Genomic DNA, 26,860 nt, shown 5'->3' on the forward strand with positions numbered 1-26,860 from the left:
TTAAGATCGAAGGTCCCGCCCCTTCGGCTGGGCATCAGGGTTCGGCTGCGCCGCCGGCGAAGGAGACGCTGCCCTTCCGAAGCGATGGAGCTGCCGGTAAGGGCCTGGGGAACTTGGCTCTGGGGCGCTTGTCCATCCCCCGCAGTCACTGTCATTTTGAGCTGTGGTAGTGGCTGGACGCTGCGGGGCTGGCCGGGCAGGATGCAACCACCCAGCCGCCGCGCGCATGGGTCCGGGTGAGAGGGGACGACTGGGCCCGGGCCTGTCGGCGGGAGGTTATGAGGAACCTGGGGTTGGGATAGTGGGGGGGGAGGTGTCAGAGACTGGGGCCGGGATGGAGCTGAGGAAGAGCTTTGCCTGCTCTATTCCCGGTGGGGCAGTGGTAGGGGTCGGCTCAAGGTAGGGGTCCAGGCTCTGAGGAAGGGGTTCATGGGAATTGGGAAAGCTTGCACCAGGGAGGGGGGTGTGGAGAGCTGGGGGAGAGCCTTTTAGATAGGGGGCTCGGGGGACGATTGCTCTAGGTGGGAAAGCTTGCTGGGATGGGGGGATATTGGTGGGAGAGTCTTGCGAGGTCGAGGACGAGTGCTTAAGGTGAGGCTTTCAGGGGGAAATAATGGGGGAGAGCATAAATGGGGGGTGGCGATAGCTCAAGGTGGAAGTTAGGGGGCCGAGGAAGAGGTATTCAGGAGGTAGGAAGGCTTGCTGGGGTGGCCTGAGGGGCTGGGGCAAAAGGCTCACAGGAGGTAGATTGTTGAGAATGGGCTAGGGAAACGGTTTTGGGTGGGGGTTAGCTCAAGGTGAGGGAGGATTGGAGTAGAGGCTCTCAGAAGGTGGAGGTACTAAAATTGTTGGGACGTAGATTTGGGGGGTTGGCTAGGGAGACTCTGGGGAGGGGCGTGGCCCAAGGTCGAAGCTGGAGGTAGTTTGTATTAGGGGGCGGGGCAGACTCTCTGGGAGATGGGTGGAGGGATATGGCTCTAAGTGGAGAGTTGGGGGTGGGGAGAGGTGAGAAGGTTACAGAAAAAGTTCTTGGTTGGAGAATTGAGTTGTGGGGAGAAATTAAGCAATGGGGCCAGCGTAAGTATTGGGTAGGGGTCTGGGGGAGAGCTATTTGAAATGGAGTGGGTATGAAATGGAAGAATAGGATGTGAGCTTAGGAGAGAGGTGCCCCAGAATGGAGTGGTATATATACAATACCGGCCTGGGGCAGGTATTGTAGGCTTCTCTGCTAATATAGCGTGCATCAGGATCTGGGACCTAGTACCCCATTTCAACTTTTGGTTATGCTATTCCTGAATTTAGTCAATGGAGAACAATCTCTAGCACTGGAGACCCCTAGATACTAGTCTTGGGGTACAGAACTTGTGATTCTGAGTACTTGTTTTGATATGGGGCATTCTGAGAGAATCAGAAGCACCCAGAGAGTAAAAGAACCATCTAGTACCATGTTGGTGAACCTATGGTACAAGTGCCAGAGGAGGCTGCTTCCCTCCCCCTCTCCAGGAGCATCATGGGCATTTCTCACATGACCCACCCCTCTGCCCAGTAGTCCAATGGGAGTGCTTTCTCCTTCCCTTGTCTGGGGTAAGGGGGTTACGGTGACTCACATGTGGGTTAGGGTTGCAATTTGGGTTCTTGGTCTCTAAAAGGTCCTCTATCACTGGTCTAGTGGAAAAGACTTTGGTTTTGAATTTAGAAGACCTGTTTTCATTGTATGACCTTGACCAAGTTATGTCCCAGCCCTAAGCCTCAATTTCTTTATCTGTGCAATTTAGTGGTTGGGCTCTAGAGTAACATCTAGCTCCAAATCTTATCAGTTATGTTCAGCTCCTAGATTTCCTTTTGGTAAGTGATAAGATATCTTTATCTTTTCCCAGTCTCCTCCTATTTGCCATCTGATCCTGCCAGTGGATGTTCAGGGGAAACAGGCAGCAGTTTCTCTTTACTTGTCTAGCTTTTATCCTTTTACACTGTCTTTGGCTTGATCCTTGTCAGTTGATAGATGGTGTAAGTAGATGACTACTCAGAATGCAGTTGTGCTCCAAGAGTTTAGAACTGTGGTGTTTTTTGTTTGGTGTGGGGGGAGGCTAGGGGAGGGTGGGGAGAGGCTGGGCTTTTGGGAAAAGGATCTGGAGCCTCTTATGGGAATTTAGTGACCTCTTCTTCTGGTCCTGACCTGAAAAAGTCCCATGGATGCTTTAAGTGGCTATTTCAGTCCAGATTGCCTTAGCAGTATAGGAATGACAATTCAGGTTTTTAGTACCTTGTTTTTATAATTCTGTAGTCAGCTACAGAAGGGCCTTCTAGAGGTTACCTATTTCTGACTATGGCCTCTAGGCCTGGTGTTTTGGAAAAGCACTGGATTTGGATGGAGTAAGGGGTTCAAATCCTGGATATTACTTTCTAAACTTTTGACCTTGACAAATCACTTAACTGTTCTTGTTCTCAGTTTTCTCATTTGTAGAATGAGGGGACTGAATTAGATTCCTATAGTGCTTTCTAACTTTAAATCATGTGAAGCAATTTTCCAGATAATTCAGCTTAAATAAGTACTTTTCCCTGAGCTGTTTTTTAATTCATCTTTACATTATCTCTACAGAAGTCAGACTTGTTTGGTTATCTGTTTCCTTCAACTTTGAGAACCAGTGTCAAAAGGTAGAAAGAATAAAACCTGACATTTTATAAGGTGCCATGGGGGTAGATCTAGAGCTGGAAGAAATCTAAGAGGCTACCTGATCCAATCCTTTCATTTTACAGATAAAGAAACAGAAGTTCAATGATTTTTAATTTGCCCAAGGTCACATAGTTAGTAAGCTTCAGAGATAAAATTTGAACTTTCTTGCTACATTATCTATGCTTTTTCACCTTGAATTTAGAATTACAGTAAGCCTACAGGTAGATATTGACAAGTATTTTTATCTCCATTTTACAGATTTGTGGAAACTGAAACTCAGATTAAATGACTTGCCCATGGTCACTCAGCTAGTAAGTATCTTCCTGACACCAAGCCCATTAGTTGATCCATTACACTATGTGATTCTATCCCTAGTCTGAGCCCTCTGATAGAATGGCTGACTTCAAGTCAGGAGAGATTTTAGCTTGGATATTGACCCTGACACTAACTAGCTATGTAGCCCTGGGCAAGTCACTAAGCCTCTTAGGGCCTCAGCTTTCTCATCTGAATAATAAACAGCAAGTTTGTTCTTTGTAAGAAAAGTTCTTTTGTACCCTAAGGTGCTGTATAAATGGGAATGATTGCCTTGGAGTGGGGTTGTTTCCTAAAATAGTAATGTGATAAAATACCAGCGATTTTTTTAGTGCTTATGGCCCAATGCCTTAAACATAAGAAGCACCTAATAAATGTGGTTGACTAACTGACAAAATGACCATGTCATCAGTTCCAAGAGCCAAATCACTACCATCCGTTCTTTCTCTCCCATTCACCTGAGATAAGTCAGTGTTTGTCCTTGATGAGTAATTTTTGATTTCTAGCCAGGACCCAGAGGCCCCTCTCCTGGTGTTTATTATGCCCACTTTGCTGTCCTGTGAAGTTGTTCCTTGTGATCTAAGGTCTCTGTATACATTTAAGAAATCCTCAGGGGTGACATGAGCAACTTTGTAAGATGTGGTATAAGATCTCTGTGAATCCAGACCTGGTATATTGAAAGTCTGATGCTAAACAAGCACCATGGGATTGCCTGTAGGCCAGTGTCTTAGAAAGCCCTGAATCTTAGTAGGCCTTAACATGCAGTTGGCGTTTAGGTATGCAGAGCACAGATCTCCTTGGTTTGCTCTCATCTGACTTAGGGCCTTCCTCCCACATCATTTCCTCCCTCCCAGAAACCTTCTCCATCTAGGACAAACACTCTCCCTTTTCTCCCATGAAGCACAGTTTGGAGACTTAAGAATGATCTCTTTACCTTAGCCCCATGGTCTATCCATCCTAGTGTTTTGTCTCAGATGGGTGCCTCAAAGTATACTTCCTGAAGAAGAGTACTTCTGAGAACTTCCTGGAAGTCCAAGAACTTAAGAACTTCCTGTATAGGGGAATTGCTTCCTTAGTTTACTCCTTGGCACAAACTATACATGTAGCCCCTGTGCTTGTGGCATTGGTGCCAAGGCTGTTTGGTGTTTGGCCCCAAAAGGGGACATTCTACCTCATTTGTTTGTTATTAGAACTTCAAGTGACTTTTCTTGACTGTAGAATAGATGAGATTTTCCAGGTTTTCACTGACTCTTAGTTGTTCTTGTAGTGCTGCAAAGGGACTTTGGCATTGGAGTCTCCCTTTAGGAATGTGAATGTGACTGTGGCCCCATGGGCAGCGAGTTGAAACATTTCTCCAAGCCATTCCCATCGTGGGACTTTGGGGTTCTCACAGCTGCAGCTCTAACGCGGGATGGCTTTCCGAAGAACCGAAGGCATGTCCGTGATCCAAGCTTTGGCCATGACGGTAGCAGAGATACCTGTGTTTCTCTACACAACCTTTGGACAGGTGAGAAATGGGATTTCTGTTTTTTACAATATTTAGCTGTCAGTATTCCATTAGTAATAGTCACTGATGATGAGAGGCATTTTCTTCTCCTCTGAATCCATCTTAACCTGGCTACAGCAAATAGGATCATAAAGAACTGGGAGAAAAGGGACCTTAGACCCTTTCGTTTTACAGATAAGGAAAACTGAGGCATGGAGTGGTGAAGTGATTTGCCCAGGGCCACACAGCTAGTAAGTATCTGAGGCAGGACACCAATTTAGGGTTTTCTGACTTTAAGTCTAGCACTCTGTCCTCTTTGCCACCTCAATACTAACTCTTGATACTCCTGCCCAGCAATTCAGTGGAAAGAACAGTGGATTAAAATTTGAGAGACTGGGGGGGGGGAGGGGAAAGGGCAGGGGCAGCTGAGGGATTCAGGTTGGTCCTGGGTTCAAATCTGGCCTCAGATACCTCCTAGCTGGGTGACCCTGAACAAGTCACTTGTCCCCCATTGCCTAGCCTTTACCATGCTTCTGCCTTGGAACTAATACACAGTATTGATTCTGAGACTGAAGGTAAGGATTAAAAAAGAAAAAAAATTTGAGAGATTCATATAATTTTTAGATGCTCTACTAAGTATCTGTGTGACTTGGAAAAGGTCATTTTAAGCCTCAGCTTTCTCATTAATTAAATGGGAATAAAACTTGCCCTACCAACTATATTACAATATAATGAGGATCAGGTGACTTATGAAAGGACTATAAAAAGTGAGAATTGCTTGTCATGATGTGAATTGGTGGGTTTTTTTGGTATTATCTAATAAAGATGAAAATAGTCCAACTGGACCCTCTGAATGAAATCTCTTCTAGTATCATTTAAACTTCCTAAATTCCTCTTCTTGCATAAGTCTAATTTGAATAGTTTTCACTTCTAGTTCCTCCCTAGAGGCGAATGCCACTTAGTAGTGGAACTGGAGGGTAATTCCCCTGGTAGCTTGGATCCCTGCCTGGGAAGCTGTAGCTTTGATGAGAGCTATTCACTGATCTTTTTCCTCCCTACTTCTGGGGGCAGTCGGCATTTTCTCAGCTACGACTATCTCCGGGCCTGCGGAAAGTACTCTTTGCTACAGCACTGGGAACAGTGGCCTTGGCTTTGGCTGCCCATCAACTGAAGCGCCGTCGTCGACGGAAGAAACAGATTGGCCCAGAGAAAGGAACTGGGAAGCCTGGAACTGTTCCTATTCCCATTTTCATGGCCAGAAAAGTTCCATCAGTGAAAAAAGGTAGGTTTTGCATGCTGGAAGCTAGGGCATCTTGGCACTCTAAGAAGGGTTGTGGTCTGTGTTGGAAATGTCTAGCTGGGTTGAGGCGGGCCCTATAAGAAATATCATAACTGAATTTTCAGATATCTAGGCTGCCTGGAGATAACAGAAAGAACTGATTAAAAATAAAGCACTGGGTGGAGAGAGCAACTGGTTTTCAGGACTAGGTTTATCCTAAGCCTATAACCTATGCACACCCATACTTCTCTCTCTTTCTCTCTCTCTCTGTCTAAGTTATGAAAAACAAAAACAAGGTACCTCCCCTCATGGAACTTACAATCCCTCTATTAGATACACATATATCTTTCATATGCAGTCTTATAATTGAAAAGGAGATTTCATGGAGAAGGTAGCCCTTGAGTTGGACTTTAAGGGATGAGTAGGAAACATTGAACAGGTAAGGAAAAGAGAGACCTTCCAGTTATAGGGAGCAACATGAGCAAAGCCACATGATGAGAAAATACAGTTATAGTTAAGGAGACAGTGAGTAATCCTGTTTGGTTTGAGCATATAGTACTACAAGGAGGGCAGTAATAGACTACTAGTAAGGTAAATTGTAGGGGCTCAAATGTCAGGCACAAGAGTTTAAACTTAGTGGGCAGTAGGGACACACTGAAGGTTTTGGAGCAGAGAAGTAGCATGGCCTGACCAATGCACAAGGAAGATGGAAAGGGATAGAGACAGTGAGGAAGACAGGGAGAAGAGAAAGAATTTTAGTTTGTGGCATCAGCTTTTCCTGCTCTATTTCTTGTTATACAGGTTATTCCAGCCGAAGGGTCCAGAGTCCCAGCAGCAAGAGCAATGACACCCTGAGTGGCATTTCCTCTATCGAACCCAGCAAACACTCAGGCTCCTCTCACAGCCTGGCCTCGGTGAGGACCCATCCTGAATATCCTAACTACGTTTCAAGAGTACACAGGGGATTGGGTGTACAAGAGTACACAGATTGGGATTTGGTGGTTCAGTCCAAGGGTACTTGCCTTGGCTTTGGAATGAGTCAGGCTGACCATAGGTGGTAGCTAAACAGTACTGACAATCTCTGGCATTTTAATTAAAACAAAAATATTTGTTTAGACTCATGCTAGTCACTTGAAGACTAGAAGGACAGGAGAACTTCCTTATAGTTTACTATCTAGATAGGGAAAATAGAGAGAAGTCAAATGTTAAAATGGATTCTGTAGCATAGTTAAAATTCAGAATTACAGAGAACAGGATGAGCTGTGACTGGTAAGGAAGATTTTGTAGAGCACTTGAGACTTGAGCTAGATATATAAGGGATAATTGAATGGAGCTGTTGAGAGAGGAGAAGGGAGGGGTAAGCTATTTGGAGGAAAAAGCATAAACAAAAAATAGACAACAAAGACCAGCATGACTGTACCTGTGTCCATGGATAAGTAGTGTTGGGCCAGATTTTAGAGGACCTTAAATGCAGAATGAAGAATTTACCAGCACCAGGTAGAGTGTCCAGTGTAGCCTTTTTTTACTGCTCTAATAGCATTTGGAAATCAGGTGAGAGGTGTTCTGGTGAGCCAATTTGTATTGAAGATGGGCCATGAAGTAGTTGTATATATGTTGGATGGCACTAATTCCTCATTTGGAAGCTTTTAAAATGCACTGGCATTTGTTCTCTACAACAGTTGAAAATGTCATAAAACAAAATCACTACTATGCTTTGGACCCAAGTACATTTTGGGGACAGTAAAGGTGAATCTCTTCCTGTTGTGGAAGTCATGGTTCTGGGTCAGATCCTTACTTTAAGAAGTCTAGAGGGCTTTAGACCTTTAGACTGAATATTCTGTTTTTGGGTTTTCTTCCCCTTCTTGGAGACTAGATGGTGGCAGTGAACTCCTCTAGCCCAACAGCTGCATCATCTGGGCCCTGGGATCCTAGAGTAACTGAAGAGTCGGGGGCTGCTGGTGATGCAAATGCAGAGAATCTCTACATTCAAGGTATGAGGCAAGCTTTCCTACCCAGTCTTCTCCAGACTCTTCTCCTCCTCCCATCTCTTGAGGCCCTGCTATGTCCTCTAGTTAATAGCTCTTTTCTCTTACTTGGGGTTTGATGATTTTCCTGGTGATACTTCCCTTTGAGTTAGAGACTTTCTCATTCCCTTTTGGGAAAGAGAATTGAGATCCATCTCCAAACCAATGGGCTCTCCTTTCCCTAGCAGTGCCTCAGTTTTTGTTGCTGTCATTATCAGTAACTCAGAATGCAGACCTGTATCTGTAACTTTCATTCTTTATTTTCCTCCAATGTCAGGATAGAGGGGAATAAGGCATCAATGGCTACACAGTTAGAAATTGATTTTTTATCTCTAGGATTTTCCACCTATACCATTATGTTATCTGCAACAGAAATGGTTTCATCTCTTTGCCCATTCTGAATCTTTTGATTTCTTTTCCTTCTCTTATTGTTATAGTTAGCATTTCTATACTAAAATAGTTTGTTAAAAAGGTTCATCTATTTGCAGACAACATGATGGTATATGTGGAAAATTCAGCTAAAAAGTTCGTTGAAACTGTCAATAATTTTGGTAAAGTAGTAGGATATAAAATAAACTCACATAAATCATCAGCATTTTTCTATATTACTAACAAAACCCCATAGGAAGAGGTAGAAAAAGATATTCCATTTAAAATAACCACAGATAGAATAAAATCCTGGGAGTAAACCTGCCAAAACAAACCCAGGAACTACACAAACATAATTATAAACTACTTTTTACATAAATAAAATCAGATCTAATTAATTGGAGAAATATTAATTGTTCAGGGATGGGCAGAGCTAATATAATTAAAATGACAATCTTACCTAAATTAACCTACTTACTCAGTGCCATCTCAATCAAATTACCAAAAAATGATTTTATTGAGCTAGAAAAAATAACAACAGAATTTATAAAGAACAAAAGATAAAAAATATCAAAAGAATTAATTAAAAAAGTAAAGAACTCTAAATTAATTATTTAATTAATTGAATTTTTGAAAAAGGAAAGGAAAGTTCTAGCAGTACCAGATTGTAAATTGTATTAAAAGGTAGTAATTATCAAATCTATATAATACACCGTTGGTGGAACTGTGAACTGAGCCAACCATTTTGGAGAGCAATTTGGAATTGCAAACAGAGAGTTACAAAACTGTGTATACCCTTAGACCCAACAATATAGTTTCTGGGTCTGTTTCCAAGGATATTAGGGGAAAGGGAAAAGAATCTATATGTTCCAAAATATTTTATAGCAGCTCTCTTTTTGTGGTGACAAAGAACTGGAAATAGAAGCACAATGCCTATCAAGTGGGGAATGACTAAATGAGTTGTGGTATATAATTGTGAGGGAATACTATTTTGCCATAAGAAACAATGAGCAGGCTAATTAAAAAAAAAACTTGGGAAGAACTACATGGAATAATGAACAGTGTAATGAGTAGAATCAAGAGAACATTATATTTAGCTACAGAGCCTAATACTTGAAGAATAACTTGTGAATGTCATCTCCAGAGAATGAAATGAAAAATGGAAACTGGAAAGACAATCTACATATACATATCTTTGGAGGAGAAGGAGGGGCTGAAATACTTATGAATAAATTCTATTAATAAAAGATTATTTTTAAGATTATGTTCTACCTAAAAATGTAGTTTCAAGGAACATATTAGATGCAAAGCCAGAGACCACCTATAACATTGTCTTTTGGAAACATGAATCCAGATTTATCGTCTCTAAGGTGGAGTTCAGTTTGTTGAAGAACTGGCCTTGCCCCCCAGTAGAATTGGATAGAGTTTTCCTCAGTCTACTTGGTCTGTAGGTGGAGTGTAAACTAACTACTTCCCCAACCTGTTCCAGAAGGAATGGAGCTGTTTGAAGAAGCACTGCAGAAATGGGAGCAGGCCTTGAGTATTGGACAGAGGAGAGACAGTACCAGCACCCCCACACCCTGGGACAATCTCAAGAGTCCAGAGACCATATCTGAGGTACTCTCAGAGGTAGGTGCTTGTTCTTCCCCCTCAAGGAGAGGGGATCCTGCAGTGATGGGGACAGGGATAGGTTCAGGAAGGTCATTCTCTCTCTCTCTCTCAAATCTTAAGCAGAAGCAGGTAGACATGTTTGATGAGGATGTGACTGACTCATAGCCTCTGTGTTTGTACTATATTTTTCTACTTTTGGACTGCAACTGGCTTGGTGCTTGTCCATCTGTATTCTTTCATGGGTCTGCTTGTGATCAAGGACACATCTGTGAGGCAGCTGCTTTGGGGTCAGTCTGTGTCTGTGGAACATAGCAAAATATCTGATCCCTGTGAGAGAGAATTCATGACCTTGGCCTCATCAGCATGATGTCCCTAAGCTGGGAGTTTTTAAAGCCCCAGAATATTTTTAATGGAGAAATTTGTACAACTTTGTACAAGTCAAAGAGTTTTGCTGTTTAGTTTCCAATATTACTCTTCATAATATTGGGGAGTAAGTGCAATATTACAATATTTGCATTAAAAGTAAGAGTATAAAGGGGTAGCCGGGTGACTGAGTGGATTGAGAGCCAGGCCTAGAAGTATGGAGTCCTGTGTTCAAATATGGCCTCTGAAATATGGGCCTTCCCAGCTGTATGACCCTGGGCAGGTCACTTAACCTCAATTGCCCAGCCCTTACTGTTCTTCTGCCTTGGAACCAATACCTAGTATTGATTCTAAGATGGAAGGCAAAGGTTTAGAAAAAAAGAGAGTAGGAGTGCAATTGGGAGACAAGAAAAGAAAGGTATTAAATGTAGGAATTTCAAATATGAAAAATTCAGTTATTTCCCCGAAACACTTCAACCTAGTAAACTTCTACAGAATTCTATTCCTCTGCAAATCAGTTTGAAATACTTTGCTTTAAGCAGCTGTACTGTAGGTCTTCTGTATTTATTAGATACTTCTTTGTTGTCTCCCACTTTCCCTTTTTCCCAGACAATATCCATTATGAGGCCAGTAATCTATATTCTGGTCATTTAAGGATACAGAAAACTGTGACCAGGATTGCCCAACCTCTGCAACCCCTCTATGGCTATAACAACTCATAGGAGTTTGAGAGAGATTTAGTGAACTCTTCTCATTCCTTTTAAATTCCACTTTGAACTAGAAAGGTTGTCAAACTACTTGGCTTAAATCTGAGAAGCTGTGGCTGCAACCAAGAACTTTATGACTGACCCATTCCTGACTGTAAGACAGATAAGTTATTTCCACAGAGGAAGCATTAGACTGAATTTTCAGTTAGGTCCCCCTTCATGCAGCATGCCAAGGAGGCATGTTTCAAATGGGCTACCTGAATTCAATAGTGAATACTTCAGTAGTGAAAATCACCCCTCCCATAATCCTTAGAGTCTATTGTCAAAAGCCCAGGGCATCTTGAGATTTTGCTTCCTCTAGCTTCCCCTTTAGTATTTCTGGAGTTTTAGGTGGGTGAGGAAACTTAATAGGGCCTTCCTGTCCATTGGACCTTGGCTCTGGGAACCTGATGGGAAAGAAGTTAATGTTGGGCTGTTTTCATTTAAAGCCAGAGTCCCAGAAAAAGGAGTTTGCTGAGAAGCTAGAATCCCTTCTACATCGGGCATACCACCTGCAGGAGGAGTTTGGCTCTACATTCCCATCAGATAGTATGCTCTTGGATCTAGGTGAGCTGGAGCAGAGGTCTTCGGATAAAGGGTAGTTGGGCAAAGTTTGATGATTCCTGAATAGACTTTGTGTCCTTGATCTTTTTCCAACTCCATCCTCCTCAGGCATGTCGCCCTCATAATCATTCATTCTCTCTAATCTCCAAACTGTCCCTTTAGGAAATAGCAAAAAATGTTAGTACTGGAAGGAACTTTGAGAAGTTAAGCTAAGATGCTCATTTTACAGGGATAGAAGTTCCACAGGTAGCTAATAGAACCAGAACTAGAAGCTAACTCTTATTCTTTAAACCACTGAAAGTCTTGAACTGAGTGATTTTTCTAAAGGTTTCTACTCTCTTGCCTGGAGGCTTATGTGAAGATACTGAGCACCTTTACAGGCTAAAGAGATCTGTTGGTGGGAGTATTGTGGTCATTTCCTTCCTTCCTTCCTTCCTTCCTTCCTTCCTTCCTTCCTTCCTTCCTTCCTTCCTTCCTTCCTTCCTTCCTTCCTTCCTTCCTTCCTTCCTTCCTTCCTTCCTTCCTTCCTCCCTTCCTTCCTTCCTCCCTCCCTTCCTTCCTCCCTCCCTCCCTCCCTCCCTTCCTCCCTTCCTCCCTTCCTCCCTCCCTCCCTCCCTCCCTCCCTCCCTCCCTTCCTCCCTTCCTCCCTTCCTTCCTTCCTTCCTTCCTTCCTTCCTTCCTTCCTTCCTTCCTTCCTTCCTTCCTTCCTTCCTTCCTTCCTTCCTTCCTTCCTTCCTTCCTTCCTTCCTTCCTTCCTTCCTTCCTTCCTTCCTTCCTTCCTTCCTTCCTTCCTTCCTTCCTTCCTTCCTTCCTTCCTCCCTCCCTCCCTCCCTCCCTCCCTCCCTCCCTTCCTCCCTCCCTTCCTTCTTCCTTCCTTCCTCTCTCTCTCATTGTCTTCCTCTCCCTCCCTCCTTCCTTCCTCTCTCACTGTCTTCCTCTCCCTCCCTCCTTCCTTCCTCCTTCCATTCTTCCCTTTCCTACTCCCTTCCTTCCTCCTTTTATTCCTTCCTTCCTCTTTCTTTCTTCTCCTTATTCTTTTGGCAGTCAGACTGTTTGGCACTGGAGCCTGTGCTGAATTACATTATCTGCTTGATCTAATGGAGTGAGTGATAGTAGCTTACTTTTTTAGAGAGCTTTAAATATTATAAACTATTTTGCATACATTATATTTGTATTATCGAATGTATTAAGCAACTACTCTGTACAAGGCAAGGAGAATACACATACAGAAATACAAATTCCTCTTTCCCCCCTATCCATTATCCTAGGGAAACTTATATGAAATTAAGACAAGATAAAATATGTACATTATAGTGGTTCTTTAAGTAATCAAGAAAAAATCCAGGTTCCAATGAGCTTTGGCTGCTTTCATCTCTCACCCTTCTTCCTAGAGAGGACTCTCATGCTGCCTCTCACAGAAGGTTCACTGAGGCTTCAGGAAGATGATGAGGACAGTCTTTCCTCCGAGGACTCTTTCTTCTCTGCTGCAGAGGTGACTTGAGGGCATTGCCCAGGAGAGGAGAAACAGGGGATGGGTTGTGGGTATCTTTTCCCACTGCAGATCCTTTTCTGTTGGAACTAGGCTGAGAATAGTGGCTGGGGCATCTTCTGGTATATCTAGCTCCATTCATTTACAAATGAGGAAACTGAGGCCCAAACAGGGAAGTGATCACACAGTGAATCAGCTTATACCTCCTGACTCTCAGTCTTGTGTGTCTTCTACTATGGGAAAGAGCTTGGGAATTGGCAGATAGGTGTTCATTTGACATACTGATAGGGTAGATTAAGTGATTCTTTTCTCTAATTGTTTATATATAGATTTATGTGAACAAGTATAACTGGTTTTACTTTAAAAAGAAAACCAACCTATAACAAATGTAAGACCAGTCATCCAAGCAGGGGTCTTTTGTATTTCTCATCCTACTTAGCTATGGGGCAGTCATATAATAGGTGTAAATGATTACTTTTGGCAGGGCCTTATTAATCCTGAATTTTTCTCCTTTATCTTTCTACTTCCTGAAGCTGTTTGACTCACTACAGATAGGGGATCTCCCTTTTCAACTCTCCAGGCCAGCTGCAGCATACGAGGAGGCCTTGCAACTGGTGAAAGAAGGGAAGGTTCTCTGTCGGACACTAAGGTGGGGACCTAAAAAGCCTATACCCTCACTCTTTTTAAAAAATTAATTTAATTAAAAAAAAAAACCCTTTACCTTCTATCTTAGAATCAATACTAAGTATTAATTCCAAAGTGGAAGAGTGATAAGGGCTAGGTAATTGAGGTTAGTTGACTTGCCCAAGGTCACACATGTGGGATATGTCTGTACAGATCTGAACCCAGATCCTCCCATCTCTAGACCTGACTCTATCTACCAAGCCACTTCACTGCCCCTCTGGCACCTTACTCTTTAGAAAAGAGGTTTGGGAATTTAGTTCAAGCATTTGTCTTCAGTACCTTCAGGGATGATGGCATACTACTAGACATTAGCAAAAGGGAATTTGGAGCCATCTTTGCTTAGCAGGAGCCTAATAGTCTCATAAGCATCAGGGTGACTAGAAGACTGAACACTTTATATGCATTATTCTATTTGAGCCTAACAACCAACCAACAATCTTGTGAGGTTAGGCACTCATTTTACAGATGAGGAAACTAAACCTCAGAGCCTAAGGAACTTGCCCATGGGCATATAGGAAGTATCAGATCTGGGATTCAAACCCAAGTCTTCTTGACTACAAGCCTCTTACTCTATCTACTGTATCATTCTGCCTTTCCAATTTCACAGGGTCATAGGATTCAGAGAATCCTTAGATCTATCATCTAGTCAAACTCCTCCCTCATTTTATAAACTAGAAACTGGTGGTAAGAAAAATCAAGTGGTTTTCCCAGGTACTATACTACCCCTCTGATCAATTGAAATAATAAACTGAAATGGAATTGACTAAAAGGGTCAGGGTGTGGAGTCTATGAAGCTAACAAGACTGATGAAAAGGCATTTGGTCAAATATGGCCTTAGATTTTTTTTAGCTATGTAACCTTGGGCAAGCCAATTAACCCCAACTGCCTGGCCCTGATTGCTCTTCTGCCTTGGAACTGATACTTAGTATTGATTCTAAGACAGAAGGTAAGGGTTTTTAACAAAAGCATATGGTGAGAAAAAAGGAGAGAAAGAAAAGAACGAAAGAGAAGGGGGAAAAATCTGATTTAGGAGAATCTATAAAAACTAATAGATGAAGAACTGACTATGTAGGGAAGGTTTTAATTTGGGAAAATTGTGAAAATATATGCTATGTAAAACTTTTTTTATTTAAGAATTCTTGGTAATGGATGGGACAAAAATAGCTTTTCTGGAGGCTTGGGGTAGAGACTTTCATAAGCTGTTGCCTGAGTCCATTATATTATTTCTTCCTTTTTTCTTTTAAACTATTACCTTCTCTCTTAGAATCAATAGTGTATTGGTTCCAAGACAGAAGAAGAGTGGTAAGGGCTAGGCAATTGGGGTTAAGTGACTTGCCAGGGGTCACATAGCTAGGAAGTATCTGAGGCCAAATGTCATTATTTTTTGGTGGCACCATAATTAAATAAATAAAACAAATTTGAATTTAAAAAGTTTTAAAAATATTCACCACAAATTTTTAAAAAATCAATGTGGATATGGATGATATTTCAATCAATGCAAGTCACAATCTTTCTGACTTAGTACAGTGATGACAAACCTTGGCACAGGTGCCAAAGATGGCATGCAGAACACTATGGGCACGTAGCCCCCGCCCCTCTCCCCCCAATTTGTTACTCTAAAGGCAGAGGGGCTCAGGTAGAGCTGTTCCCCTCCCCCTCTCCACCATGCCTGATAACATCTTTTTCACATGCTCTGCCCAGCAGCCCAATGAGAGCATATGGGGGTAAGGTGGGCAGCTCACAGGGGGCAGAGCTGGAGGAGAGAAGAGTGCTTGGACTACTGGATTACTCCCCTCCCGTTCTCTATCCTTGCTAAGGACCTTCCTCACTTCCTCTGCCCAGCAGCCCAGTTGGAGCTCTTCCTCCTTCCCCTGTGTGGGGTAAGGCAGAGGCAAGGTGCCCTCAGCACTTGGTCATGGGAGGAGCATGGCACAGGGTCTTGGGTGGGGGCGGGCATGGTACTCCAGCTCTTAAAAGGTTCACCATCACTAACTTAGTAGATGAGAGTTTCCTTGACTGAAAAATTCATTACCAGGGCAGCCAGTTTAAGGCTTTTAGAACGCCTTCTTGGGTGACAGACAGGCTATCAGTGGGGCTTTGGAGTTGTCTTTGATGAGTTCAAGGTCCCTGACTCACTTGAAGTACTTCTCAAGATATTTGGTTTTGTTTTATTTTTAAAACCCTCACCTTCTGTCTTAGAATTAATACTGTATATTGGTTCCAAGGCAGAAGAGCAGTAAGGATGAGGTAATTGGAGTTAAGTGACTTTCCAGGGTTCCAGGTTAAGCTAGGAAGTGTCTGAGTTCAGATTTGAATCCAAGATCTCCCATCTCCAAGCCTGGTTTTCCCACCCAGCTACTCCTTGTAATATATTTTTTCTGTATACCTCTACTGAGTTCTCTAATACTTCATCAGGTGAATATAATCCTGAGATGTACTGGCATGGCCACTACAAGCTCAAGCCAACCCTCCACTAAGCAGCCAGGAGGCCTTCTGGCCCAGAACCACTTTTAGAGCCGGAAGGGGTCTTGATGGACATATAGCCCAACTTAGATCCAAAAGGAATTCTACAATATACCACACAAGTAGCCATCTACTTTTTGCTCAAATAATTCTAATGGGGGAGAATTTATGACCTCCCAAGACAGCACTTCTGTACAATTATGGGCAAATTGTTCCTGATATCAAGCCTAAATTGGCCTCATTTGGCAACTTTTATCCATTGCTCCTGATCCTATACTTTGGGACCCCAAAAACCAAATCTAAACCCTTTTCCACATGACAGTCCTTTATATCCTTGAAAATGACTGCTTTGCATCTAGCAATTGGACCACTTCCAAACCCTTTTGACTTCATTACTATGTAGTCCTAGTCTAGGTGTCTTAAGAATAGCAGGAGGCAGTGGATGGAGGGCTTTTGATAGTTAAGTAAACTATACCTACCACAAACATTCTTCTCATCCACTAGCTTAGTAGCCAAGAAAAGGCTACAGGGGAAAGAAAAAAGATTCATTGGGAATGGATCCCAATTCACTGAGAATTGTCTGTTACTGCTGAAGCCAGGTTGGTTCTTTGTATCCATCTCTTCCCTCTCCAGATGGTCACCAACTATTACACTGGAAATTCATTTAGAATTTCCAGATTCGGGAAGGAGGGAAATAATGTGATTATAGTAACCAAGGAATAGTGTTCTAAATTGACTAAATAAACTTATTCAAATGGAAAAAAAAAATAGAATTTCCAGATTGTTTTCTTTCATTTTTTAAAAAATCAGAACAATATTTGCCCTTCATACTACATTTGGTCAATGCCTTGAGATGGAAGCAACTAGGTGGCTCAGTGGATTAAGAGCCAGACCTAGAGATGAGAGGTCCTGGGTTCAGATCTGGCCTTAGACATTTCCTAGCTGTGTGACCCCAGGCAAGTAACTTAACCTCCATTGCCTTGCCCTTACTATTTTGCCTTGGAACCAATCCTTAGTATTGATTATAAGATGGAAAGTAATGGGCTTTTTTAAAGTATTTTAAAATACTGTAATTTTAAGTAATGATTTTTCAGGCATCTTGGTCTAGTGCAGTGATGGCAAACCTTTTAGAGACCAAGTACCCAAACTGCAATCCTCATGCTACATTTGAGTTGTTCTCCCCCCCCACCCCTTACCCCAGAGATGGGAGGGAGGAAGTGCTCCCATTGGGCTGCTGGGTAGAGGGTCAGATCATGTGTGAAATGTCCTCAGGTGGGGTGGAGAGGGGGAGGAGAGCAGCCCACTTTGGCATGCATTCCATAGGTTCACCAACATGGGCTGAGTGGATAGAGAGGAAAGGAAGGCTTGAATTAAAATTTCAACCTTTATGACCCTAACAAGTCACTTAGTCTCTAGGCATCTCTAGAAATCTGTAGATTTCAACGAGGTCTCTGACCTGCATTGGAAGAAATAATTTCCTTTGAAAACCATGTTTTCATTATACCAATGAAATCACTGGTCTAGTTCCTCTCACCGTACTTTTTTTTTTCTTTCAAAGAGGTTTCATTTTAGAGGTGAAGCCTAGGTTAGGGCAGTCTATATTTAGACCAGTCTCAAGTAATTCCTACCTCTTTTCAGAACATCCACTGACCAAAGAAGACCAATTAGATGCTCTATCCTTGTTGAATCAGAATTATAGTCATTGCCCTGGAAGAAATCTCAAATATCTTGAGCCTGTTCCCCTCCTTGTTTGCTCTCCTCTTTACTTGAGAAAGCCAAACTTCAGAGAGGAAGCTGACTATGATCAAAATCCTACTATAATCCCCAAGGCTCCTAACATTTTTTGTTTTCTTCTCTAGGACAGAACTTCTGGGTTGCTACAGTGATCAGGACTTCCTGGCTAAATTGCACTGTGTCCGGCAGGCCTTCCAGGTGGGTAGAGGCCTAGGGGCTTAGAAAATGGACACTGAGGTAGGGGGGACAGGATGAGGTGCTTTTTTCCCTTTCACAATGCATAGGGTCACATTGCATAGGTAACTTTGCAGCCTACAGGACTTCCTTTGGACCCAGGTTTTTCCTTTCACTTGCTTATTTCTCTACTGGAAGCCCATCTGTTGGAGCATATGGATCCAGGTACCTAGCACCTGGTATATTGTTCAAATAGGTGCCTGGATAGGAAGTACTTAATGAGTACCCTGTTTATAGACCAATGCTACTGCTCTGCATTTGGGGCATACCAACAAAAAAAAAAGATGCTCTTTCCTTTTACTTTTTAATAAAAAAATATTTTTTTTAAACCCTTACCTTCTGTCTTGGAACCAATACTTTGTATTGGTTTCAAGGCAGAAGAGTGGTAAGGGCTTGGCAATGGGGGTCGAAGTGACTTGCCCAGGATCACACAGCTGGGAAGTGTCTGAGGCCAGATTTGAACCTAGGACCTCCTGTCTCTAGGCCTGGCTCTCAATCTACTGAGCTACCCAGCTGCCCCTGATTCCTCCTTTTAAGAAGCTTATGTTCTCTTGGGAAAGACCAAACATGGAGGGGGTGGGGGCCTGGCTGTCAGTGTAAAGATAACCTAGGTTGGAGGGGCAGCAGTGTTGATGACCTTTTCCTTGATGTGGCAGTTCCAGGCAAATTCATCAGTCACTGAGTTGACCTTATAGTAGAGCAGGAAGTGGAGAATGCCTTAGGAGTTCTTGGATTATGTCACTCCATTGATTCACTCCACTCTTCCCTCCTCAGGGACTTCTGCAAGATGAAAGTAACCAGCTGTTCTTTGGGGAGGTTGGGAAACAAATGGTGACAGGCCTGATGACCAAAGCTGAAAAGGTAGAATGATATGGTGGTGGGTGGGTGGTAGGTGGGCAGGGAATTTGAGTGGACTCTGAACATTTTGGCTATCATTTCCCCTCTTTTTAGGCCTCTTTTGAGATTCTTGACTCTTCAACCTCTTCCTGGTAGTCACAAAGCCTGAATCCTAGTCCTAGTTATGCCCCTAATAATCTTATTGTGTCCTCCTGGCTTTTACTGCTCCTTCCATTCTCACTGCTCTACCCTAAGAGGTTGCTTGTGTCCAATTCTAGGAAATGCCACCCAGGGTTTTGGCCTTTGCTACTTCTTTCCTTTAGGGGAGGTCCCAGAAGTCTTTTCTGGTAGCCAGATGAACTCATGCTCATTTTCCCTTTCTAGAACCCAAAGGGCTTCTTGGAAAGTTATGAGGAGATGTTGAGTTATGCCCTGAGACCAGAGACTTGGCCTACCACACAGCTGGAGCTGGAAGGGCGGGGGGTGAGTTGACCCCAGATGCTGGGATACTTGCATGACCTTGTGAGAGAGCCCTAGGGGACTTTTGGCCTTGTCACATTTAATGGAGAAGGAGACTGTTGGGTAATACTAGATTCCTTTCATCCTCCAGGAGCTCGCTGTAGCCCCCACTGCTGCCAGGGGATGAAGAAGCCTCTAAAATGGGTGGGATTAGATAAGATGGCAGGGGAAGAGAGGGAGGCCTGTCTCTGTCCCCAAGATCTAGTCTGAGGTCCCTGGATATAGGAATGGAAGCTGAGGATTTCTTGAGACTGGGCTCCCCTAGCTCCAACCACTTAGGGCCTCCAGAAATTGGGGCACAGCATGCCTGGGGTTCCTTCACCATCCAGGGCCCTAAACATGAAGCTAATGGCTTTTTGGCAAGCCCTTAGGGCTGGGCTCAGTGAGTTGTACGACCATAGGATTAGTTAGGTTACCTCTCAGGAGCCCTGAGAGGTAAGAGTGGGGTGGTTCTGACCTTTCTCTTGAGGGCTTTTTCAAGTATCCTCTTACCATTCCACACTGGAAAGGGCCCAGGGTAGGGTGGACAACTCTTTTTGGGCTTGTTCTCAGAAAAGTACAATGTAGGAACTGTGGTAGTTTGTAGAAAGAACCACATATATATAGTCCCAGGTCTGTATCAAGAGGCAGCCAGGTAGCACAGTATAGAGAGCCAGGGAGGATCTGGGTTCAAATGGGACTTCAAACACTTCTTAGCTGTGACCCTGGACTAGTCACTTAACCTTATTTACCTAGCTCTTGCCACTCTTCTGTCTTAGAACTGATGCTAAGACAGAAGGTAAAGGTTTTTAAAAAATTTATCAGTCAGGAGAAATCAGATCAGTCCTCCAAGATGACTTTTTAAAAACAAAGTAGGCCTGCCACTGAAGCTGACCAGTGCTGGCAGGAAGGATCCCTTTATGAAAAGTAATGTGATGCTGTACTAGGAGTTAGGAGAACTGGTTGTGGTCCTAGCTCTCTCATTAACTAGCTATGTGAACCTCAGTTTCTCCGTCTTTGAAATGAGGGAGTTTGGACTCAGTGAACTCTAAGCTCCCTTAAATCTGTAATATTATCTCTATTAACTCTCCTGAACTGAAATGTCACTTTCTCCAGGGGAGAAAGGACCAAGAGGGTCCTTAGGCAGTCCCAGCCCCCTCATTGCCTGGCTCCTTCCTGCCAGGTGGTATGCATGAGTTTCTTTGACATCGTGTTGGACTTCATCCTTATGGACGCCTTTGAGGACCTAGAGAACCCCCCCTCCTCTGTACTTGCTGTCCTGCGCAATCGCTGGCTCTCTGATAGCTTCAAGGAAACGGTAGGTTACCCTCCAGCCCTTATCTAAATTCTTACTCTTTCCTCTAGTGTCAACTAGCTTCTCCACTACTTCAGACTGAACCTGCTACTTGGATCCTAGAGGCTTAGAGCATGTCCTTTACTAATCCTTTATCATAGCTGGAGTTCTGGAGTGGTGCTAGTTAGAAGTAATAGATAAGGACTTGAAGCACTGGGAAGGAAGAAGACTGGGAGTGTGAAAAGCTGGCTAGAGGAAATCAAGAGAGCTGAAGGGGAACCCATAAAACTTCTAAACATCTCAGGAGAAACTCCTAAGCCTTTAACTTATTAAGGAGAAAGTTTGGTATAATGGAAAGGGTCCTGGTGTGGGCTCAGAAGTCCTCTATACCTACTATTTGTGTGACTGTGGGTCTGTTAGTTAATGTTCTTTTCCGTAAAGAGAGGGGGTTGAATTCTGTATGGCTTCTGAAGTCCTTTCCAACTTTAGGTCAGTGATGCTAGCAGAGGTAGTCAATTTCTTGGTAGGAGTAGGGTAGGGTGGGATGCATTGAGGACACCCTGAGTGTGACCATGTTTCTCTTGTCCAGGCTTTGGCCACTGCTTGCTGGTCAGTCCTGAAAGCCAAGAGGAGGCTCCTAATGGTGAGTAAGGTCCAATGGAGCCCATTGGCCGGAAATTCCCTTTCTTCTCAGGACACTCAAATTAGAATACAAACATGCATCTGTGTCTAGAATTGTGATGAGTAAATTCATGCCTCTATAAGAGAAATAGGAGAACTAGTCTTTGACTTCAAGATGTTTACAGTCTAAGAGATGACACAGATATACATAATAATTCAAGAACAGCAGAGGGCAGTATGTAATCATGTGTATAGTGGAGACAGTAAATGCTGTAGGAGCTGAGAGAAAGGAGAGATTATTGAGAGCAGGAGTAGTCAGGGAAGCTTTAGGAATAAGGCTTGAGCTGGGCCTTGAAGGATGATTAGAATTTGGATGAGTGCATTGGGGTATTCCAGATGTGAGGCTCTCTATTTGGGTGTAGGTGGTGATGTGTGAAGATTGAGGCCATTCCCTTTGTATTGAGTGCTAACAAGGCAAAGTGATTCCTGTTCTTTAGGAGCTCACAAACTCAAAGAGGTTGGGGGTGGGGGTGGATACATAATATATGATAATTCATGGATCATTGCTTCCTTTTCCAAAGAAAGCAATACCACCTTAACCCTTATGGGCTCTGCACTTGGTTCTTAGAAGGGGTTCTTATTTGTTTGGAACCAGGAAGGAGCTGGCCCCAGAGCACTGAATACCCTTCTGATTGGTGCTCTGAGTAGCCCAGCTGATGTAGGTTCCCTTCTCTGACTGCAGGTGCCTGATGGCTTCATCTCTCATTTCTACTCCGTATCGGAGCATGTTAGCCCCGTTCTTGCCTTTGGCTTCTTAGGGCCCAAGCCACAGCTGGCTGAAGTCTGTACTTTTTTCAAGGTAAGATAAGTTTACTGGTTTCCTTCTGTTGTGTAGGGAACTTTGGCCTTATTACTCCCCCTCCCATCCACCAGTTTGTCAAGGGTACCCCATCAAAAAATAAAATTTTCTTTCTCCCTTGGTGATACTTCCATCATAACCCAGCTGGACCAGGCAAGCAGGGCTGATGGTGGGATGGCAGCTCAGCTGCATCAGAAAGCTTCCAAGGCAGAAATGAGGAACTGTGCTGATATTTTCCCCCTCTTTCCAAAGTAATGTGTCTTAATTCTTCTGCTGCTTTCAGGGTTCATTGTGCCAATAGAGAGGCTCTCTGTAGCTCTAAAAAGTTGGAGATGGGATCTTTCTCCCTTACTCTTCCTCTCTAGATAAGGAAATGAGGAATGATTAATATTTGTTGAAAACCTCACACATCTGGCCTTGTGCTAAAACTCTTGCAAGGGGTACAAAAGAAACTTGATATAGCAACTGCCTCTTAGGAGCTTATACCCTAGTTGACCTAAAATATTAGCAAACCATATGAAATGAAATGTGATCAAGGGCTAAATTGGGTGGGACAAATAGGCAGAAGTGGGAGAGATCACTGTGGGCTGGAATTCAGGGAAGGTTTCATGGAAGAAATGGGACTTGAGCTATGCCTTGAAGGCTGGGTAGGATAGGACAAGCAGAGCCAGGAGGAATCAGATATTTTATTTTCATTTAAAAATTTTTTATTTTATTTATTTTTTTGGTTACAATACTCACTTTATTTCCCTCCCTCCCCTCCACTCACCCTTCCTGCAGCTGACACGTAATTTATCAGATATTTTAAAGCTAGAAAAAATTCCTGCATTTTGTAGATGAAGAAATTGAAGAAATGAAAGAATGGCCCAGTGTCAGATTAGTAATAGACAGCAAAGGCAGGATGACCACTGATATTCTGACCAGACTAAGGAACATTAGCAGTGGCCCAGAGTTGGGAATGAGCATGATAGGGTGCTAGGACAGCAAAGTGGTCAACTTTACCAAGAAGAGGTGTGGCCTAGCATGGGGGAGTGCTGCGCCTGGAGCAGGGAGACTGTTCCAAAGCCTACTGTAGGTCCCTACCAGTTATATGTTTGTGAGCAGTCCCCAAACCTCCTAGAGCCCAGTTTCCTCATTGTATAAGAGGGATGATAATCATACCTGTAGTTCCTGCTTTACTGGGTTATTGCAGAATAAATATTTTGCAATCCTTTAAAGTGCTATATAAATATGCAGTTATTGTTGGAGGAGTGGGTCTGTGTTCAGTCAAATGTGGGGAGCCTAGAAAAATTTAAACCCAGTTCCTTTCCTTCCATCCCCAGCATCAGATTCTGTACTACCTGAAGGACATGTTTGACTTGGACAATGTACGCTATACCACAGTGCAGTCACTCTCAGAGGACATCCTTCAGCTGTCCCGCAGACGCAGTGAGATCCTACTAGGTTACCTGGGAACAGAACCTGTCCGTGAGATGAACGGGATGTTGCCCCATGAAAACGGACCCCTGGAGGAGCTTCATTAACCTCCATGCTATCCTGAGGAGGGCTAACTCCTCTCCTCTGTTATTCTCACCTATGGCAATGGGGGCTTCTCTCCTGAATTACATGAGTGGCATTGGCTTAGCCTGGCCCTTGACTTCACTGACCTCAGGGTCCATCTGCTTGCCTTCCATGGAGGGATCTGCCAGTGTCTTGGACCAGTCGATTGCTTCTTTTCCCTTAGGTTGGAATTCTAGGCTCCAGATCTCAGCTCAGAAGGACCAATTCATTGTAGCTGCCAGCAGCCACAAATTAATATTTGTGGGTGGACACCCGAGACACACTTGGATTCCTATATTCATGATGCCCCTCTCCTCTCCCCCTCCTTTTTGAACAGTGGCAGTTCCCTTGCCATGGCCAGGAAGCTAATATGTCTCCCCTTGGCTTCTTTCTCCTGGGGAATCAGCTGGCAATGCCTTGTTTGTGAGACTGGAAGTAAGGTCAGCACAGATGTCTGTCTCACTAGGTGGGCTTAGCAGTGCAGCTGTGATGATGTGCCTTGGTTAGGTGAGGGATTAGTGGATTTCTTGGAAGGCTGAGAATGTGAAGTTTCTTAGTCCTGTCCCCATCAAGGCTGGTTGTTTCTTTAGTCAAATCTGAGAAGATTCAGTGCTCTGGAATGTGCTGTTGGGTGTGATGATGGAGGAATGAAGTAGATTGAGGGGCAAGAACCAGAAGGAGAGTTGTGTATAACAGGGAAAAGAAAGGACAAGACCTAGAGGGAGGAGTGGGGGAATAGGGATGGAACTCTTAACATTTAGCAGGCCCTTAGGATTGCTCCAGAGACACCATTTGATGTGGAATCACTGGCTGTGAGCCATTGAGACCTAGGGTAGGTTTGCTGAGTCAAGAACCTCATTTTCAGTAGGGATGTGGGGCCATGGGATTAAAGGGTAATCTTTGCTACTGCTGAGGATGAGAGAGAGAGAGAATGAGAGAATATAAGAGTACATCAAGGGACGGTGTCCACCAAAGGGAGGGGGTAGCCAAAGGGGTGAGGGCCACAATTATTCTTAATGGAAATGAATGTCAGAAATCTGACTGGCTGGTTTTTATTTCCCTGGCCTATGGGCACCTTTCCTATTTCACCTGCAGTGAAGAACTTAAGAATAGCATGGAGATCTCAATAGAGTGGGAACACAAATGGCCAAATAGATGACAAAAGCTAAATACTAGGAACCTGGGAGATGAGAATGGAATGAGATAAGGAGGATCCCAGAAAGTTAGAGTGGGAAAGAGATAAGATCATTGAGTCAGCTCTTTCACTTTACAGCCAAGGAAACAAAGAGTCCCAGGGAAGTGAAGGACCTTGGCTCAGTCACACAACTAGTCAGTGGGAGAGCTGAGACTTCCCTTTAGATTTTCCAATTCTAGATACAACAATCTCAATTATACCACAAATCTGCAGTCTGCTGACCAGAGCAAAGAAGGTCATTTAGAGTTTGCCAAATATGTATTGGTGTCCCTTCCTAATCCTCTCCATCCAGCAAGAAGGAAGCAGCCCTGAGGACCATCTTTTTTTAAACCTTTATTTATATTGTGTGAGTGTTGAGTTGAGCATCTATTGCCTTCTACCCTCTACCTGGAAAGATCACTTACATATTTAGTGTTGCTTGGAATAATTCCTGAGCTGATGACCATGGACCATGATCTGCAGAGTTTTATTCCCTTACAAAATGTATAAGCTTACTTGGACTCATCGTTTTGGCCCAAGTGTTCCAGCTCCTCTTTGCTACTAAAACCAGCCCATTATCCTTGATGCTGCCACTCTGTGCTGAGACCAGATGAATGTCTGCCAGCATGGGCAGGGGGGCCTGATGTTTTGGTGATTTTGTATTGTTGGTCAATGGGTAGAGTCTAACCAGCACAAAAAATCAGCCACTCCTTTACCTACCAACCAAACTGCTCTGAAGAATTCAAAAACACCTTTTCAAGAGACTTGTTTGGTTATTGTTTTCCCCTTTCTAAAGACTGGGATGGTATTCCACCTTCACCAAAGACTCCTGGCAGTACCCTTGGGAAAGAGCTGACCAAAGCCTTCTGGGGTCTTGAATTGCTCTGGAAGCTAGTCTCCAGTGCTGTGGGGGCAGTATTTTCAGCATCGAGGAGCTCCCTTCCCAGTATCTGGCAGTTGATTACCTTCTGGGAAACCATCACTCCCAAACCAAGAGTCTTTGTGCCCTGGCCCTTTCTCTCTGTGTGTCTCATCCCTTAGCACTATATACAACTAGCACTTTCATTATGATTGGTCAGGCCCTGGGGTGGGGCTCATGGCCTCAACAGATTTGGGGAAGAATAGTGATGGGTAGATAACAAGTTTCCCCTTACTCTGTTTACTCACAGATGTATCTCCCAGAACTTTTTATTTAGCTAGAGAGCAAACAAATACTCTATCAATGTAGTCTAAGTTTAGAGAGCTGTATTTGGTATTCTAACACAGTTGGCCACTATAGATAAGTTATGTTAGCATTTCTCTAAACTATCCTTGTGTTCAAGAGTTTCTATCTTAGCCCTGCAGACTCACTTCACTCATAGCGATTAATTACAGCATTGGGCTTGAGTAGGACTTTTTAAAAAACTGCCTTAATGGGGCAGAAAAGTTGGGTTGTCCCCGAAAAAGTCGAGTTTGGGATGTGTTAGGCTTCTTAAAGTCTTAAGAACTAGCTTTTGGGGGCAGGGTCCCAAGTCAAATTTTACGGGGAATAAAAAGATTGGAATGAAATTTTATAAAATATGCACATTTGTCTTCCTGCTAGATTTTATTGTTTGCTCCCTCCTTCTGAACCATCTTGCCCCAAACTTCTAGAAGATATGAATCCTGATCATTTCAGTCATTCATAGCTCCCTTTGGTACTAAATGTGCCTCTATGGACAGTAAACTGAAGAACTGGTCCCCTGGGAGGGCAGTGTGCTTTCTAGGTGGAAATGGTCTTCTCCTAATCTCCATTCCTCCAACACTCCATTGTCACTCACACACAATCTACGAATGTAACCTTGTGCTTGATTCTTTCTCTCTTTGTCTTTTGCTCTGATCTCATAAAGGTATAATTTCACTTGATTTTGTTTGTTTACCTATCCATGAACTGCCTCTGACTGATTTACAGCTTTTATCTTTTGTACGGTAGGTGGAGTGTGTTGACTGGAGTCAAATAAAAAATAATTAAAAAAATTTTTCTTAAA

General features: G+C 43.4%; 1 protein-coding gene across 7 annotated transcripts; it reads left to right on the forward strand.

Moving 5' to 3' along the window:
- MIGA2 (mitoguardin 2) lies at positions 1–26,860 on the forward strand. 7 transcript variants are annotated; one of them, XM_016427976.2, is made up of 17 exons: positions 1–96; positions 2,933–2,985; positions 4,380–4,493; positions 5,544–5,754; positions 6,553–6,665; positions 7,625–7,742; positions 9,634–9,773; positions 11,314–11,431; positions 12,820–12,920; positions 13,451–13,566; positions 17,924–17,996; positions 18,807–18,893; positions 19,254–19,352; positions 20,551–20,685; positions 21,251–21,304; positions 22,025–22,141; positions 23,464–26,860. In XM_016427976.2, exons 3-17 carry the CDS (start codon positions 4,398–4,400, stop codon positions 23,662–23,664), a joined length of 1,779 nt encoding a protein of 592 aa, XP_016283462.1. In that variant the 5' UTR covers positions 1–96; positions 2,933–2,985; positions 4,380–4,397; the 3' UTR covers positions 23,665–26,860. The 7 variants fall into 7 exon arrangements, with proteins under 7 accessions (XP_016283462.1, XP_056668500.1, XP_007475178.1 ...); XM_056812519.1 differs by having other exon boundaries at positions 9–96; positions 4,242–4,493; XM_007475117.2 differs by having other exon boundaries at positions 9–96; positions 4,254–4,493.

Source organism: Monodelphis domestica, chromosome 1 (genome assembly GCF_027887165.1).
Source record: "Monodelphis domestica isolate mMonDom1 chromosome 1, mMonDom1.pri, whole genome shotgun sequence".
Classification (NCBI taxonomy): domain Eukaryota; kingdom Metazoa; phylum Chordata; class Mammalia; order Didelphimorphia; family Didelphidae; genus Monodelphis; species Monodelphis domestica.